The following is a 14,898-nucleotide window of genomic DNA, read 5'->3' on the forward strand; positions in this document are numbered from 1 at the left end:
TATAAGTTTCAACGGCTACTAATAATAGTCCACCTAAGAAGTGTCTAAATTGCACTTCGGCGATCTCGATTCATAAAGATAATTGTGTAATTGGATATATTTCAAACTTTAAAAGATAATAGGAATACTGGAATAAGTAACCTTCATCTCTATTACTCGCTTATTCGGTCCAATTCTTTCTTCTTCTTCCAGGTTTACAAATGACTGATGGGTATATACAAAAATCTCAATAAGGACAATGTTTGTGACATACTATATACATCGGCCCTCTTATTTAAGTGGGCTTCCTTTAAACCTCCACGGAAAACCTCTAAATGATCAGTTTAAAGATGTCATTTAAAAAGTCTGCATTTTTGTCTAAAAAAAAAAGTAAGTTGAGAATCTGAAAATTAACTTTGATTCATCCAGAAGAGAGAGAAAATACAGTAAAACACATTCGTAAGTCACACAATTCGAGAAAAGAGTGTCGTGCCTTTTTTTTTTGAAAAAAAAAGGTGTAGCATATATAATTGTCTATTAAATAGGTTGGCCAGCAAAGTAGTCCTCAAAACGTGTAGCGGAATAGTGTGAAGATCCTTCAAAATATGACTGGGCCGCTTGGCTGCTAGCATCTGAAATTATTTGATGTGAATATATTTTTTTAAAATAAAATCTCTCTATACACTGCTCTTAACAACAGGCCAAAATTGTTCTATTGGGTTGAGTTCTGGAGAGTAAGACGACAAGTTAGAAAATGCGAAACTCGAAGGAGCATTATTTGATGAGTGGGAGCTAAAACTCAATAGAGCTAATTTCTTTTCGCTTGACGACGCAAGGCCACCATCCTTTGGTCAAGGGCATATTTGGTACTTTTCTGGTGACAGAAAATATTATCATCAAGTTCAATGAACTTTTTCACAAATTAGAAAAAGCATTTATTGCATGTGCAAATGTCAGTTCGCAATAAATATATTCTAAGTATTTTAAAAAAGTAAATTCAATAATAAATTATATAAGGGTAATCATATGAGGGGTAATACTTTTTGTATTATGAATTTAAAATGTATAAGAGCAATAATATTGAACATATCGTAGGTATAATGATTGTAGATATTGGTTAATAATAATCAATAAGTAAAAGTGTTTAAAAAAAAGCATCAGCTTATGCAGAAGAGGTCTTTCTTTTTTTTTTGGCTTACCATTGATAATGAATGACACAATTTTAAATTTTGTTTGCTTTAATCTTGTATTAGTCAATCATCTGATCGCAAAAGCTTTGCATCATTTTGGAATTTTTTAACTTCGATTCTTGCAACTCTTTTGTCCTATTTGCTACATGGTCACCCAAACCAGTTTTTACACAACCTAGCTCCAAAGAAACGTGCTTGAAGTTAAGATCGGAAAAATCTCTATTGGCATGACATACTAATTGTTGGTTGGTACCAAGGTCTTGTTGTGAATTTTTATTGCTATTGGAGGCACTACTTTGACAGCCACTGTAGAGAAGCTATGTTAGTGTTCAGAAGCTGAAAAGAAATGTGTAAAAGCTTATGTTTCTGTTGTGGTTCTGCTCATGTTATTGGCACTTCTTAAAAATCCGCGCACCTCGTTCAGAAGATCCTTCCCAGTGACAAAAGGAGTAAAATCATCACTTTCAATAAATAAAGGGGAACCTTACGGACAGTCTGGGCGCTAATTTTAGGGGCATGGCGTTTTCTGGTAGAAGACAACATTTTGATTCTAACCGACCACCAATGGTAATCTTTTTGCTGACATAAAATAACTCTATCTGGCCCCTAAGAATCCATTCTTATTAAAATAATTAGTACTGGCCAGGATACAAAACATTCATAAAAAAATTCTTATATGCTTTGTAAAAAAAAGAGTGGATGAGGATTACTTACCAGCTGGTACTGTTGAACTATGGGAATATGTAGGTGAAAAAAAGAAAAAGGTGTGCTACATGTAAGAAGACCAATAAATAGTAAAATATTTGACAAGATTATGTCACAATCTAAGGACAACAAATCTTTATAACCTTCTGCATAACTAGCTATTGATACAACGTATTTGTGACAGGTGCTCACAGAGTAAAGTGGCAAACAACCAAAAAGTATCAATTAATCAATTTGAAAATGATAGAAAAATACAAATTTAGATATTATTCATATAATAAAATGTTGTCAGAACCAGATTATAATTAATACTCAGTCTCAGTATTAGCCAATCATAAGTAACTATCTTATTAAAAGCGTTAATAAGCAATGACAAAGAAGTAGTTAGTAGCAACCTTTATACATTTTGAGAAAACCAAAAAAAAATATTTTATAAGGATATTGAAGGCTTTTTTTTCAAATTTTAATCTTAAATTAAGTGTAACAAAACAAAAGAAATTTGAAAAAAGAAGTATCTTATTTTTCAAATTTTCAATTAATTAGAGCATCTGCAGCAGTAGCATTTATGTAAATCTTAGGGGACAGGGGGTTTTTGGATGATGGGGACAGAGTGTTACACAAGCTTATAGTGAGTAGTCTGGCAGATAGTTAGAGGCATGACTACTTTTAACTTGTCCAGCAGACATCCATTGTTTCTGTGTGTAACACCCTGTCCCCCAAAAAACAGCCACCCCCTGCCCCCATCCAGTATAATCACTTGTTCTTATTCATTAAGAAAAATCATGTAAAAGTGGAAGAACATTTTTCTGTAACTTTTCATTTTCATTTTTATTTATTTTTAAAAATTCATAACTCGTTCAAAAAAATAGATAGAAATATGAGAGCAAAATGATTGGTTTCGTTGATTTTTTCTGCATAAAGTGAGTATTTTTTTGTTTTGTAATATTTTTTGAATCACGTTTAAGGTGCTCTCCAGCGTCCTCAGTGTATTACCTAAAAAATCGTCCATTGATTTAATTGACAAATATAGGAATGTCAGCTATTATTATAGTATTATTATGATAATAGATGATTTTTTTTTTGTTTGTAAGAAGCATTTTATTAGGCTTGGGGGGTCTGGTGATACTCTGATAATAGATGATAATAAATATCCAATAATTTAGTGAAAAATGAGCATTTATCTAAGCAAGAACATAGTAATTACTGAGCTAGATCAATTCGCGAAGAAATAATAGAGTAATATTAAGAATAAAGGATACTAAATCCAGCCTCTAAAATGACAAGAGCTATATTACTTATTATTATATGAATATTTAAATTTGACTTTATAAATGATTGGGTTTTTTTGTGGCATTTTAGTAATATATATTTTATAACTAATGTACCTATCAAATATTAGTTATTTTTTTTATACCTTTTACTCTCTTAATTTCCCAATACTTAAAATGAGTAACAACACCAATACCAGCAGCTACATTGACAGCAGTAATTCTGTTTACGATGATAGTGATGATGAAAATGAGACAAGTGCTGAGCGTGAGTTGGCAACTATGCAGAAAATATTTTATGTCACTTTTCAACGTAACTCTAATATTGATCTTGATAAATACAATTGTTTAGAGCTTGAAGTATCTCATATAACACAGATTAGAGAGCAAGCAGTAACTATATATACGCTATTCTCTCAGGCTTACAATGTAATGATGTTAGCCCAGAATGTCCAGACTGTAGACGATTTTCAGTGCGCTTGTTACTTGGGTCCCCCTGTCCATCTTGTGAAACAAAGTGGAATTTGAAACAACCTGAATGGAGGCACAAACCATTGGTGGACATATCGCCACCCCTACCTGCACGATGAAACTGGTCCCAATAGCTTTTGGGCACATTATCAAGTAAATAGAGAGACATTTAATGTGATTGTGAATGTTCTCAGATGAGACCCTGAGTACCAAGCCTCTGAGGAAAGGAGCAAGATTAGCCACCTCGTGTGGAAGCAGATTGCTGTTGTTCTTTGGCATCTGAGCAATATGCACTTTGGGTACAGAATAGCACTAGAGCTGTTAACGGTGAGCCATGGATCCTACAGTCGCTTTACCAATAGATTCGTAAATGGCATGATTCGATCCTTTTTGAAGACAACAATAAGATGGCCAGCAACACTTGAGGAAAGTCAAAAAATTATAGATGGATTTGCTGTTCCTTCTGTTATGTATGAGGTAAAAATAAGATATAAAATAAAACAAGTGCAGACGAGAGTACGGTGAGACTTTGTTTTATTAGAAGAAGTGAAAGAATCAGAAAAGAGATGCTATTCTATTGCTATTAGTATTGTGCGTTTATATAGACATTGTATTTAGCTTGGTGATGATATGATGATATCATGTAATGTCTGTTTCTCTACCATTATCTTCTATGATTTAGTTCTTATGTTTTTAGTGTTATTGACTAGAGTCTTAGTATGTTCTTTACGTAATTTCCTTGTATAAGGGAAGGTATATCTTTTAGTATCGTTACTAGTTGTCGGTAACTCAATGTATGTATTTATTGAGTGTCTGTACTTTTAATTTAAATCTACGATTATGTTGGATACAACACCTTCAGTCCGATCGGAATACCAGCACCTTAATGAATGCATTGGCGCTGTGGATGGGAAGCTAATTGTAATTCAAAAGCCATCCTTATTTGGTAACAGCTGGTTGGATCAGCACAGCAATGTCTCTATGGCTCTTATGGCTGTATGCGATCACAAAAAAAGATTTACAGATATAAGAGTTGGATTGGCCAGTAAATATTATATAACAATATGTATGTAATTACTTTTACTAAACTTTCTTGTATTTAGGAAGCCAAAACAATACATTTATTTTCAAGACTAGTAATTTATATCAAAATATAATTTACAGTCCTAGAGAGCTGTTTTGTGATCCAAGATCATACATTGTTGGAGGTAATGTATATTATATAAATACTCTATAAAGCTAATTAAACTTATATATATTTGAAAAAGACTCTGCTTTTCATATCTTAAAGCATTGTCTTATTTCTTATCATAAAGTCAATGACATGACGGTAGAGAAGAAAAAGTTCAATAATATATAATCAGCAACATGATTTAAAATTGAAAATGCTTTTGGGTTGCTTGTCTCTAGATAGAGATTCATGTTCAAGCATCTTTTTATCATGCAGCCAGAATCAATGGCAAAAGTCATAACTACATGTTGCATTTTGCACAACATGTGTATCACCTTTGGCAACAGCAAAGTATATCTCGAAGAGCTATTAAGAGCAGGTGAGGCCAATCTGCAGAGAAACACAACTATCATGGATTAGTTTGTTTGAGCTGACAATACAGACGGTGCCAGCTTTGAGGCACATGATGCTGACAATGATGATGAGGATTTTGAAGATCCATATGCTGAAATGGATAATTCTTGTATAGAGACTGAAACTGCTTCTGAGAGAAGATTTAGACGTGATCAAGTGAAAGATACTCTTTAATTTCTTTTCAAAATATTTGTAAAATTTAATTTTTTTATTAAACGTTTAATTTTTTTATTCAATATTTTATTTAAGGATAACCATGATAAGAAAGAAGATTTAAAATATTTTATTGATAGAATAAAGAAAGAAAAAAAGAGAGCATAAAAAAAAAGAAAGAAGGCATAAAAGAAAGAGGGCATAAGAGAAAGAAAAAAAATACATAAAAGAAGGAAAGAAGGCATAGAAAAAAGTAGAAAAAAATTAAGATATGTTGTTCATGTATATAAAGAGAAGAAGACATAGAAGAGAAATATATTAGTAAGATGCATTATTGGGAGAAGTAGAAGAAGCAGAAAGATACTGTGTAATTGTATCTGCACTTTTTTTGAAAATGGCTAACAATTTGCCTTTTGCTTCTCTTTCCTCTCTTGCGATTATTTCTCTGCTGAGAAGATTGTCCCTGGAAATCTGCTTTCTTGCGAGGACGTCTTCTCTTGCGTTATTGTCTCTTGATACCCTGTCCAAGTGACGTGCCTCCTGAAATGACACAGCGTATATATACTGGCATTCTACTGAGTAGACAAAGGCATCTTTTACCTCCTCCAACTGCGAACTTAAGGAGGTGAAAGTCTCATCAAAGATAGCAGTCTGTCTCTTGGAATTTCTCAAGAAGGCAGACTGGAACTCACGTTGCATCATTCTTCTGTTTTCCGTTTCTGGTGCCAATGATGATGGTACTGGTGTTGGTACTGGTGTTGGTGCTGGCATAGTTGCAGACGCAGATGCGGAAGGGAGTTGAAATGAGGACTGGTAAGACAGCTGAGAGCTAGGCTCAAAACTGCCTTCTGAAATTGGCAGTAGCTCCAGGTCTGCTGTCACAGGGGAAACGCTGCATTCAATTGCATCCATAATTTCTGGGACAAAATTAGGGCCAGAAAGATAGGTGTTGGAACGTGTGCTTCCATCTTCTTGACGGACGGATATTACTGGGGCTGCATTTGCTCCAACCAAAATGCTTGACAAACTGATGATCATTGGTGGGAAAAAACTAGGGTCCAACAGTGTTATCTCTTTCATGGCATCAAAAAATTGAAACCTCTCTTGAGAAGGAGGGCCACTGAATCCAGATCTTTGTATATTGGTCACAACTTTGCGGAATTCCTTCTTGACAGTTTGGAATCTTTTCTTTACATATTTAAGGTCCCTGTATTTCAGGGAAAACTGGTGTTCCACAGAAGTACCAGCAAAGCGTATCACATTGGGATTGATGCAAAACTCGGCATGAAGATTGCTCCATAGGCTTGCCTTTCTTCTACTGTTACCGTTGAGATGCTTGACATAAAACTCTGTCTCTATGATCAGGCGAAGCAACACCATTATAGTTGTGTCGTCCCATTCTGTACGCCGGCCTGCTTTAGGAGTTACTGTCATTTGTACGATGCCTTCTTGGTCTTCATAATTGTGTATGTTGTAGTTATCAAAAGCACTCATAGTAGTTAAAAAAATAGAAAAAGGTTGTGAAAGGTTGTAGGGAATTGTATGAGAGAAAACAGTATTAATTGAAAAGTATTTATATGGCTGTCAATGAGAATTACTCTTGTCATTTTAGTGGCTGGATTTAGTATCTTTTGCTCTTAATATTACTCTATTATTTCTCCACGAATTGATCCAGCTCAGTAATTACTATGTTATTGCTTAGATAAATGCTCATTTTTCACTAAATTATTGGATATTTATTATCATCTATTATCACAATAATACTATAATAATAGCTGACATTCCTATATTTGTCAATTGAACCAATCGACAATTTTTTAGGTAATATACTGAGGATGCTGGAGAGCACCTTTAAAGAGTGAATTACAAAAGCTCTGTACATTTTATTTGTAAAAGATTAAACAAAAAAACAACAATTTGAAAATATTAGTAAAAACCACTTGCAAATACTTTATATCAATAGAAAATAGTAAGAAAACGTGTCAGTAAAAGTTTTAGACTATATTATTATGTAGAAAAGATATTTATTAGCAAAAACAATCTATCTTGAATGGTTAAAGACGTGAAAATAAGTATATATTTTGCTTGTTTATTCAACCAAAACATAATAAATTAACTTCAAATTTTGGATATAGAGCTGTACATATTTTTTCAGCAATACAGCAAAATATCCAAGGTTTAGCGTTTGAATTAAGACAGAGATCTATGAAAAGCTATGTGTCATTTCTGTTTTACATCTTTTATGGTAAAATTTACGTCTGTGATTGGATGATGATCTTAATCAGATTGCTTATAAATATACAGACTTTGTACTCCAAAAAATAAAAGCCAATTATATAGTCTTCCAATTAGTTGGATATCAATAATATTTATATCTGGGTTTTACATGTAACATTAAAATTAAAGAAAAAAATAGGAGTAAAGTATATTAAAAGATAGAAAGATAGATAAGTTATATATGTGTGGGGTCAATAATATCAGAAGAATTTACAGGAGAATTTGTAGAAAAGTTAGTGGCAGTGGTAGTAATTGTAGTGCTTGTAGTAATGGAGATTAAAAGATAAGACTTGTTCTTTGGGAACTGACCCCAATGATTTCAACTTGTGGAAAAGCAGTTAATAATATTCTCTCTATAGATAGCATCAAAATACAGTGCATTTATATCAGGCCAAGACCGATGTACATGAGGCTTCACTTTGATTGTTGTCCAGTGGCACCCATGTATATGATGCAAGACTATTGGCAATAACTTTCTTTTGAGAGGCTTCCAATCATGGAGAGAAAGAAAAGTTACAGGCAAGATGCTCCGATTGTTTGAATACACACAAACAGGCTTGTTATAAGTGTCAGCTATTATCTGAGCACAGTCTGGTGCAGAAAACTACATAGAGAAAGGGCAATATGGGATATTTTTCTCAAGAGCAGAGTCAATCTCGGAGCCAAAGGCAATGATCTCTGTCACTTCAGCAACATCCATGCCAAAGTTGTGCTTGTAAAGTTTACCATGGGTTACCATTGTGGCCAACATCTTCTTCACCAAAGGAAATTGATTCTCTCTACCCTCTTTCAGGTATGCAAATATACGGAAACCACACCAACCATTGGACTTGAGGTTAAACATCAACAAAACACCATGGGAGATTTTTCCAGTGTTACAAAGGACTGTTTTGTATGATGGTAGCTCGATTTCCTTTTTTGGATTTACTATTTTTGAAACTTCACGATTTTAAAAATAGATCAAATTTGAAAAATAGAATTCTGACAAAATATTTTTTGGTTTGAAAAAAATATTTTTATTTTTATTTTGTGGGTTGAAAATATGGGTGTCATAAAATACTAGGTTACTAGTATCAGCCTAGTACTGGCTGCTATTGCAGGGTAGACATGAGCTTCTGGTACTAGTAGCTATTATTATAAATAAAAAGCTAGCTAGCTACTTCAATACAATTTACAAAATAAAAAAGCTATGGATAGGATCTTTTCATTTTATTGAGCTTGAAGTGTTTCAAACCTATATAGATGACAAGAATGATTAGTGGCTGCAATCTTTAAGAGTTGTTTCCAATAACTTATCTTTGATAATGATGATAATAAATAAGCCTAGAGTAAGATATACATTTGTTTTTGTTAATATTCATATTATATAAACTATACCACAGGAGATTTTTTGGGTGTAACAATAGCTTTCTTGTACCCCCGTGAATCAATTGCCTTATTGGGAAGACCTATTTTTAAGGATTCAGACTTTTAAAAATAGTTCAAAATTGGGGAAAAAAATAGAATGCTTGCAAAAACAAATTTGGTTGAAAAAATATTTTATTTATTTATTTTTGTGGATTGAAAATATCGGGGCCATACAATGCCAGGCCACCCCTACCCCTGGCCCTGCAATAGCAGCTATTGCAGGGTTGGCAGGCTTTTTTTTAGGCACTAGCAGTTAGGAATACAGCTGGCTACTTCAATAGCATTTACAGCAAAAGGGAAAGAAAAAACAAGCTATGAAAAATGTTGCTAAATCTTGTTGTACCTCAAGTGTTTCATATCTATACATAACAAAAAAAAATGATTAGAATCTGTAATGTTAAAATTTGAATACTTTAAATGACTTACCTTTTAATAACAAACAGAACTAAAGCAAAGAAAAAAATATTTGTTTATGTCAATATTTAATTCATACACATATTATTTGTATTAATATTCTTATCTTTGAAACTTTGGCAGATGAAGGCCTTTTTCTATTTCAAGATGAGATGAGACTTGATTAGTAATTGTATAAGAAAAATAATGTTTAGCATACCTTTTTTTTGCAAGTCATTCATATAAGCCAAGAGATAACATATGATATTGTAATATATTAGTAATTATACAGACTTCTGACAGAATATTTGGTCATTTTTAACCCCCGCCAAGACTCTTCAACTTATATTGTAGCTTTAAATTTATGATAAAAGATAGTAAAGTTCTATAAATCTCTGGTACTCTCACAGATAACTGTATAGGATGTAATAGATAAATTGAAAAAAAATTGAACAAGCTTTAATAAGAGATTGGTCTAAATTTATGCATCTTAAGTTCAGATAGACGATTTTGCATATTAAGGCAAAACGTCATACAAGTCTCTACACTAATTGCTTTCCACGTTTCTTGCAAAGCATTTTCCAATTGTTGCAATGTGGTAGGCTGAGGTCGTCTTGCGCGGATTTTGTTATCAAGAAGACCCCAGATGTTTTCAATAGGACTCAAGTCCAGACTGTTAGGAGGCCACTCCAAAATCTTCAATCCAAGGTCTTTCTTGAACTTTTCTGCCAAGGTAGCCTTATAATAACTCGCGTTATCTTCTTGATAAAGGTAGTCTCCCTTTTCTACATTAGGAAGACTTTGATAGAAGGGTATGAATTCCTTCTCCAGAACTTCATTGTACAATGAGGCATTCATGTTACCCTTAAGCATAACCAGTGGTCCAACTCCTCCAGACCAAATACATCTCCAAAGCAATACAGAACCTCCATTTCCTGGAACCTTTGGAGTCAAGCAGTCTGGATGATATTTCTCTCCTGGTTTCCGCCATACATGACTACAACCATTTTTCTTGAAAAGGGTAAAGGTTGCTTCATCTGTCCAAATGACAGTATCCCACTGTTTTTTCCAACCTTTTATTTTTCTATATCAAGCACGACGTTTGGCAATGTGCTCCTTAGTTAGAAGAGGCTTTGATTTGGTTACACAGTAGACTAGATTCATCTTCTGCAACGTTTGGCTGATAGTTTTTGTACTGACTTTTTTTCCAGTCTTTTCCTTAATCAAGTCTGCTATCTCAACCAAGTTTTGATGGTGATCCAATTTGACATCCAAGAAGAGATGTCTTTTATCTCTAGCAGTTAATTTAGAAGGTCTTCCTGTTGGCTTCTTATTAGTAGCAGATCCGGTTTCATTGTATTTTTTTATGATACGCGTGACAGTAGTTCTTGGTATTCCCTTTTTCCTTGCAATGTCAGAAATCTTCATGCCATCTTCATGAAGTCCAATTAAGATTCCTTTTTCAACTTCTGAAAGCCTTTCAAATGGCTTGTGAGGTTTACTGCTTTGTTGTCTAGGCATTATATTAAAAAGATTTTATTGAATTTAGCAGATTGAGTAAAGTGAAGTGTAAGGGTGTATTATGAAATAAATAGCAGAAATATAAAACAGCCAAATTTTATGTTTCACGACTGTAAACTAAAACTATTAGCATCATTAGTTACCTGATTATGATGGAAGAAATAATAATAATAAAAGACTTTGTTTTGAGTCAAGATTCACTTGGTGTGATTTTTTTTTTCATTTTTTTCTATGGACGTCCAAATTTGCAACAGAATAATCAAATGTAATTGGTTCACCAAAATATTCAAGTCCATGCTATCACACTAAGAAAATTTATATAAACACATGTACAGTAAATTTGACTTTCTCTCTATTGAATCTACTTTTACATTTACACTTACAAACATTAATGGATTCAAAAAAAAAAGAAAGAAATACGCTTCAGGAAGAGTATTAGTATCTACTCCTAGACAACCTGGGCAATACAACTTCAGTCTTGCTGAAGCTGGAAAAATCTGTACACATTGCGAGAAAGATTTTAAATCTCTCTGGAATCTAAAACGACATTTGGAAGAGTACCATCATATACATGAGATTCTTTCAAATGTTGAGGCCTATGTTGGAGCAGCACTCCAGAATCAACTTAACATGGACCAATCCAACAAAGATTCTATATCTAAAAATGAGATATTTGAATCTGACTTGGATGAGGATATAACTGAATTCAATGTCATTGACAGTGATGTTAGTGACACTGAGATAAGTGATGAAAGTGAGAATGAGAATGACAATGGAAAAAATGGAAACTTTGCTGATTTAGATACTGGAAATTACCTTTATGAAGCTATACTGAGCAGCATGACCACGTCTGCAGAAAGTATTAGCTTGTCAGTGGAGGAAGACGTTAATGTATTTGCAAATGGAGTTTTGTCTTTTGAGAATTTGGAAAGCTTTGTACCTAAAAATTATCCATTTAAGAACCTTCAAACCATGATTATGCTTGCTCTAATCGATGGTGATAATGATATGCTTTCTCGTAGAATTATTAAAAAGATTCTGTTTGCTATGAATCTTGTGCTTAAACTGCAAGAGGAAGCTATCAATACTAAGATACCCTTTACATTACCGCGTTTTGATGCATTGTTAAACTTTCAAAAGAGAAAAAAGTCTACAATGCTTGTTTTTAAGTCAAAGATTGTAAAATTCGATTTATCTGATGGCACACAAATGGAAGTCTGTTTTAATTTACCTTCAGAACACCTGAAACTTCTTGCGGCCAACCCCAAGACCTCAAAGAAGATTTTCTTGCTACCTGATCGAACACCAGATCAAGCAGTATGCTTGCAACAAGGTGAAAAGTGGAGAACCCATCCATTATTCCAGCGGCCTATGTGGACTATTGATAACATTGATTTCTGGCATGGTGATGTTGTTAAGCTGAAAGCTGATCAAAATAATGTTTGTTTTTTAATAGAGTCTTTTCATACAATAAAAAACTCTTACATATTTTGTTGTGGATATAACATTTGGTCGTCTGGAGCTGGAAAGTTTGGTATTGAAATCACTTGTAGTGATATTCCAATTGAAAGACTTGATTCTGTCTTACCTACTCCCAGTAGTTCTCTTTGTTACAGTATTTCACCTACTACTGTCAGTTCTTTGATTTCTTTGCATTCTTCACTGCTTGGGATATCACATTTTATGAGGAGGCATGTTTCTGAAGAACATCGGGTACAGTCCAACCACAGATTATTCTATAGAGTGGCGATTTCACCTATTTCACTTTTTACAGATGACACATCTGGAAATACGACTGTACAATCAAACCCGTATGAATGTTGATCTATGAGGTGTGCCGCAATGACTTTTGATGAGAGAAATTCGATTGATAATATTTACTTCATAGGTGGGATTCGAAAGAAGAAGGGTGTGACTGGAGCTTCTATGCTACCAACAATCGTCAAAGACGTACAACTAATGGAAGGTGGCATTTTAATGTACTCTCATGAGTACAAAGAATTTATCTTGGCCTATGCTCCTCTTGTTTGGATTGAAGCTGACATGCCATGTCATTCTATGTTGTGTGATATACTTGGTCCCACATCACTATACCCATGCAGAATATGTTATGTCGAGCTACAAAGAAAGGTAGAAAATTTAAAGGATGAAGATTACTACACCAAACGGCACAAGAACAGAACAAAGCAACATTATATTGCTGCTGCACCCTCTTTGGATAAGCTCATCGTAATCCCAGACATTTCTTTGATTTATGACAAGCACACGGCTGAATTTCTCAGGTTTAAGAATACCATTACACATATCCTACTGGATTTACAATCATTTGATCCATTGCAAGACACACCCGTAGAGATCTTGCATGTTATTCTCCTTGGTATTGCAGAATACCTAATAAATGATTTGGTAAATTCAGTGCTGGTAAAGAAAGATGAATTAAGACAACTTATGGGATATTTGAAGAATTATGAGCAATCCAAAGGCATGTCTCAAAAGTTCACAAGATTGCTTAGTGGATGCGGTTCCTACCTTGGCAGAGACTACAAATGTCTTATACAGATTCTTCTAGTCATTTTAGTGATAAAATTTACTGGTAATCCTGTATTAAAAAACATTACTCCATGTTTTATCCAACTTGGTCAACTTTGCTCACTTGTATTTGTTAGAGCCATAGAGTCTGATCTAGAAACATATATTCATGAAGTTGACACCGCTGTTAAAGGTCTTATCAAACAGCTTCTGGTTTATGATAAAAACTGCGAGCTCAATGGACATAACCCATACACATCAAAACTTAAGGCACAATTATTGACACACCTTCCAGACAACATCAGGAGATTTGGCACCCCCTTGCATTTTGAAATGGAAAAAGGTGAGCAGTTTAATAAGCATATACGTGAACACCTATTCCACACCAACAAGCTTAATACCTCTAAGGATATTGGTCTAAAGTTTGCGAAGCAAACTATGATGAGACATATCCTTGATGGCGGTTCATGGCCCATTGAAAATGGACTAAGATTGTCTTGTGGAAAAGGTGTTAAGGCATATATTGATAATACTGCTAGTGTTCACAAGTTTTGGAATAGTTTGTTTGGTGGTTCCAGAGAGTTTGCAGATAACAATAATGATGGTAGCATTGTAAACAGTGAACTTTGTGATGATACCTTTGCCTTGTTCATGCTCATGCACAGTGGAAGCCAAACCATTCATCCAATTATTGGAAAGGTTTCTTCTTTCTAAGTGATTCATCTTCACATAGATCTTCCTACTGACATTGCTCGAAAGAATAACTATTTACTTGTGTGAGAATATTCTGGTATGTCTACACCGCTGGAAGAACTAAAGATGATTCGCATTCTTGACATGTACACAAAGGTTGGTGATGCATATGTGATCAATTTGAGCAAGTTTGGCTCTTATTGGAATTTCTACTCTTACTTCTCAACAAGTACTTAATCATCGTTTTTGACGAGCCAGAATCTAATGGTAGGTATGGCTCATATATCTTCCCATAGTTAATATATGCGAGCAGAGAGTTTTAGCCAATGTACAGCACTACCAGAGCCTTTCTGGTGTCTTGTCCTCTGTCTTGAAGGAGGGGGGTGAGATTTCTCTTCATTGTTTTGCCCAGTCAAAAAAAACCATTTTCTTTATTCATTTTTTAAAATTCTATCAATAAAATAATTAAATTTTTTAAGTCGTTTTTTAGTTTTGTGATATTATGCCAAAAATCTATTTCTAGATGTCTGTACATCCGATTTTATCTTATAGAGATTGCTAATTTTAAAAAAAGAGAATAAAAGGAAATTACACAAGAGATATATTTAACTAGCCAATCAAAAAGTTTTTGAAATTTGGATTTCCTTATTTGATATCAAAAATCTCCCATGGTGTACTTTTAATGTCAACACACATATCTTTATGAGCTTAAAAAATTGTTTAATCT

The 14,898-nt window shown here is 33.8% G+C and overlaps 6 protein-coding genes across 6 annotated transcripts; 3 read left to right on the forward strand and 3 right to left on the reverse strand.

Moving 5' to 3' along the window:
• Positions 1 to 516: 516 nt before the first annotated feature.
• PHYBLDRAFT_151981 (hypothetical protein) lies at positions 517 to 1,712 on the reverse strand (the record flags this gene model as incomplete). The annotated part of the gene is made up of 4 exons (XM_018432796.1): positions 517 to 611; positions 665 to 824; positions 1,316 to 1,486; positions 1,653 to 1,712. 4 exons carry the CDS (start codon positions 1,710 to 1,712, stop codon positions 517 to 519), a joined length of 486 nt encoding a protein of 161 aa, XP_018285076.1.
• Positions 1,713 to 3,319: 1,607 nt separating this feature from the next.
• PHYBLDRAFT_151982 (hypothetical protein) lies at positions 3,320 to 4,163 on the forward strand (the record flags this gene model as incomplete). Its single annotated transcript, XM_018432797.1, has 5 exons — positions 3,320 to 3,502; positions 3,563 to 3,632; positions 3,687 to 3,737; positions 3,813 to 4,090; positions 4,155 to 4,163. The coding sequence occupies 5 exons, from the start codon at positions 3,320 to 3,322 to the stop codon at positions 4,161 to 4,163; spliced, it is 591 nt and encodes a 196-aa protein (XP_018285077.1).
• A 290-nt stretch (positions 4,164 to 4,453) lies between these two features.
• PHYBLDRAFT_151983 (hypothetical protein) lies at positions 4,454 to 5,372 on the forward strand (the record flags this gene model as incomplete). The annotated part of the gene is made up of 4 exons (XM_018432798.1): positions 4,454 to 4,658; positions 4,778 to 4,821; positions 5,061 to 5,163; positions 5,227 to 5,372. The coding sequence occupies 4 exons, from the start codon at positions 4,454 to 4,456 to the stop codon at positions 5,370 to 5,372; spliced, it is 498 nt and encodes a 165-aa protein (XP_018285078.1).
• Positions 5,373 to 5,669: 297 nt separating this feature from the next.
• PHYBLDRAFT_151984 (hypothetical protein) lies at positions 5,670 to 6,845 on the reverse strand (the record flags this gene model as incomplete). Its single annotated transcript, XM_018432799.1, has 1 exon — positions 5,670 to 6,845. One exon carries the CDS (start codon positions 6,843 to 6,845, stop codon positions 5,670 to 5,672), a length of 1,176 nt encoding a protein of 391 aa, XP_018285079.1.
• Positions 6,846 to 8,232: 1,387 nt separating this feature from the next.
• On the reverse strand, positions 8,233 to 9,670 carry PHYBLDRAFT_174749 (hypothetical protein; the record flags this gene model as incomplete). The annotated part of the gene is made up of 6 exons (XM_018437325.1): positions 8,233 to 8,555; positions 8,714 to 8,756; positions 9,006 to 9,095; positions 9,379 to 9,394; positions 9,462 to 9,480; positions 9,649 to 9,670. 6 exons carry the CDS (start codon positions 9,668 to 9,670, stop codon positions 8,233 to 8,235), a joined length of 513 nt encoding a protein of 170 aa, XP_018285080.1.
• A 1,606-nt stretch (positions 9,671 to 11,276) lies between these two features.
• On the forward strand, positions 11,277 to 14,192 carry PHYBLDRAFT_70399 (C2H2-type zinc finger transcription factor; the record flags this gene model as incomplete). Its single annotated transcript, XM_018442274.1, has 2 exons — positions 11,277 to 12,768; positions 12,838 to 14,192. The coding sequence occupies 2 exons, from the start codon at positions 11,277 to 11,279 to the stop codon at positions 14,190 to 14,192; spliced, it is 2,847 nt and encodes a 948-aa protein (XP_018285081.1).
• Between the last annotated feature and the right edge of the window lie 706 nt (positions 14,193 to 14,898).

Source organism: Phycomyces blakesleeanus (assembly GCF_001638985.1).
Source record: "Phycomyces blakesleeanus NRRL 1555(-) unplaced genomic scaffold PHYBLscaffold_32, whole genome shotgun sequence".
Lineage (NCBI taxonomy): Eukaryota > Fungi > Mucoromycota > Mucoromycetes > Mucorales > Phycomycetaceae > Phycomyces > Phycomyces blakesleeanus.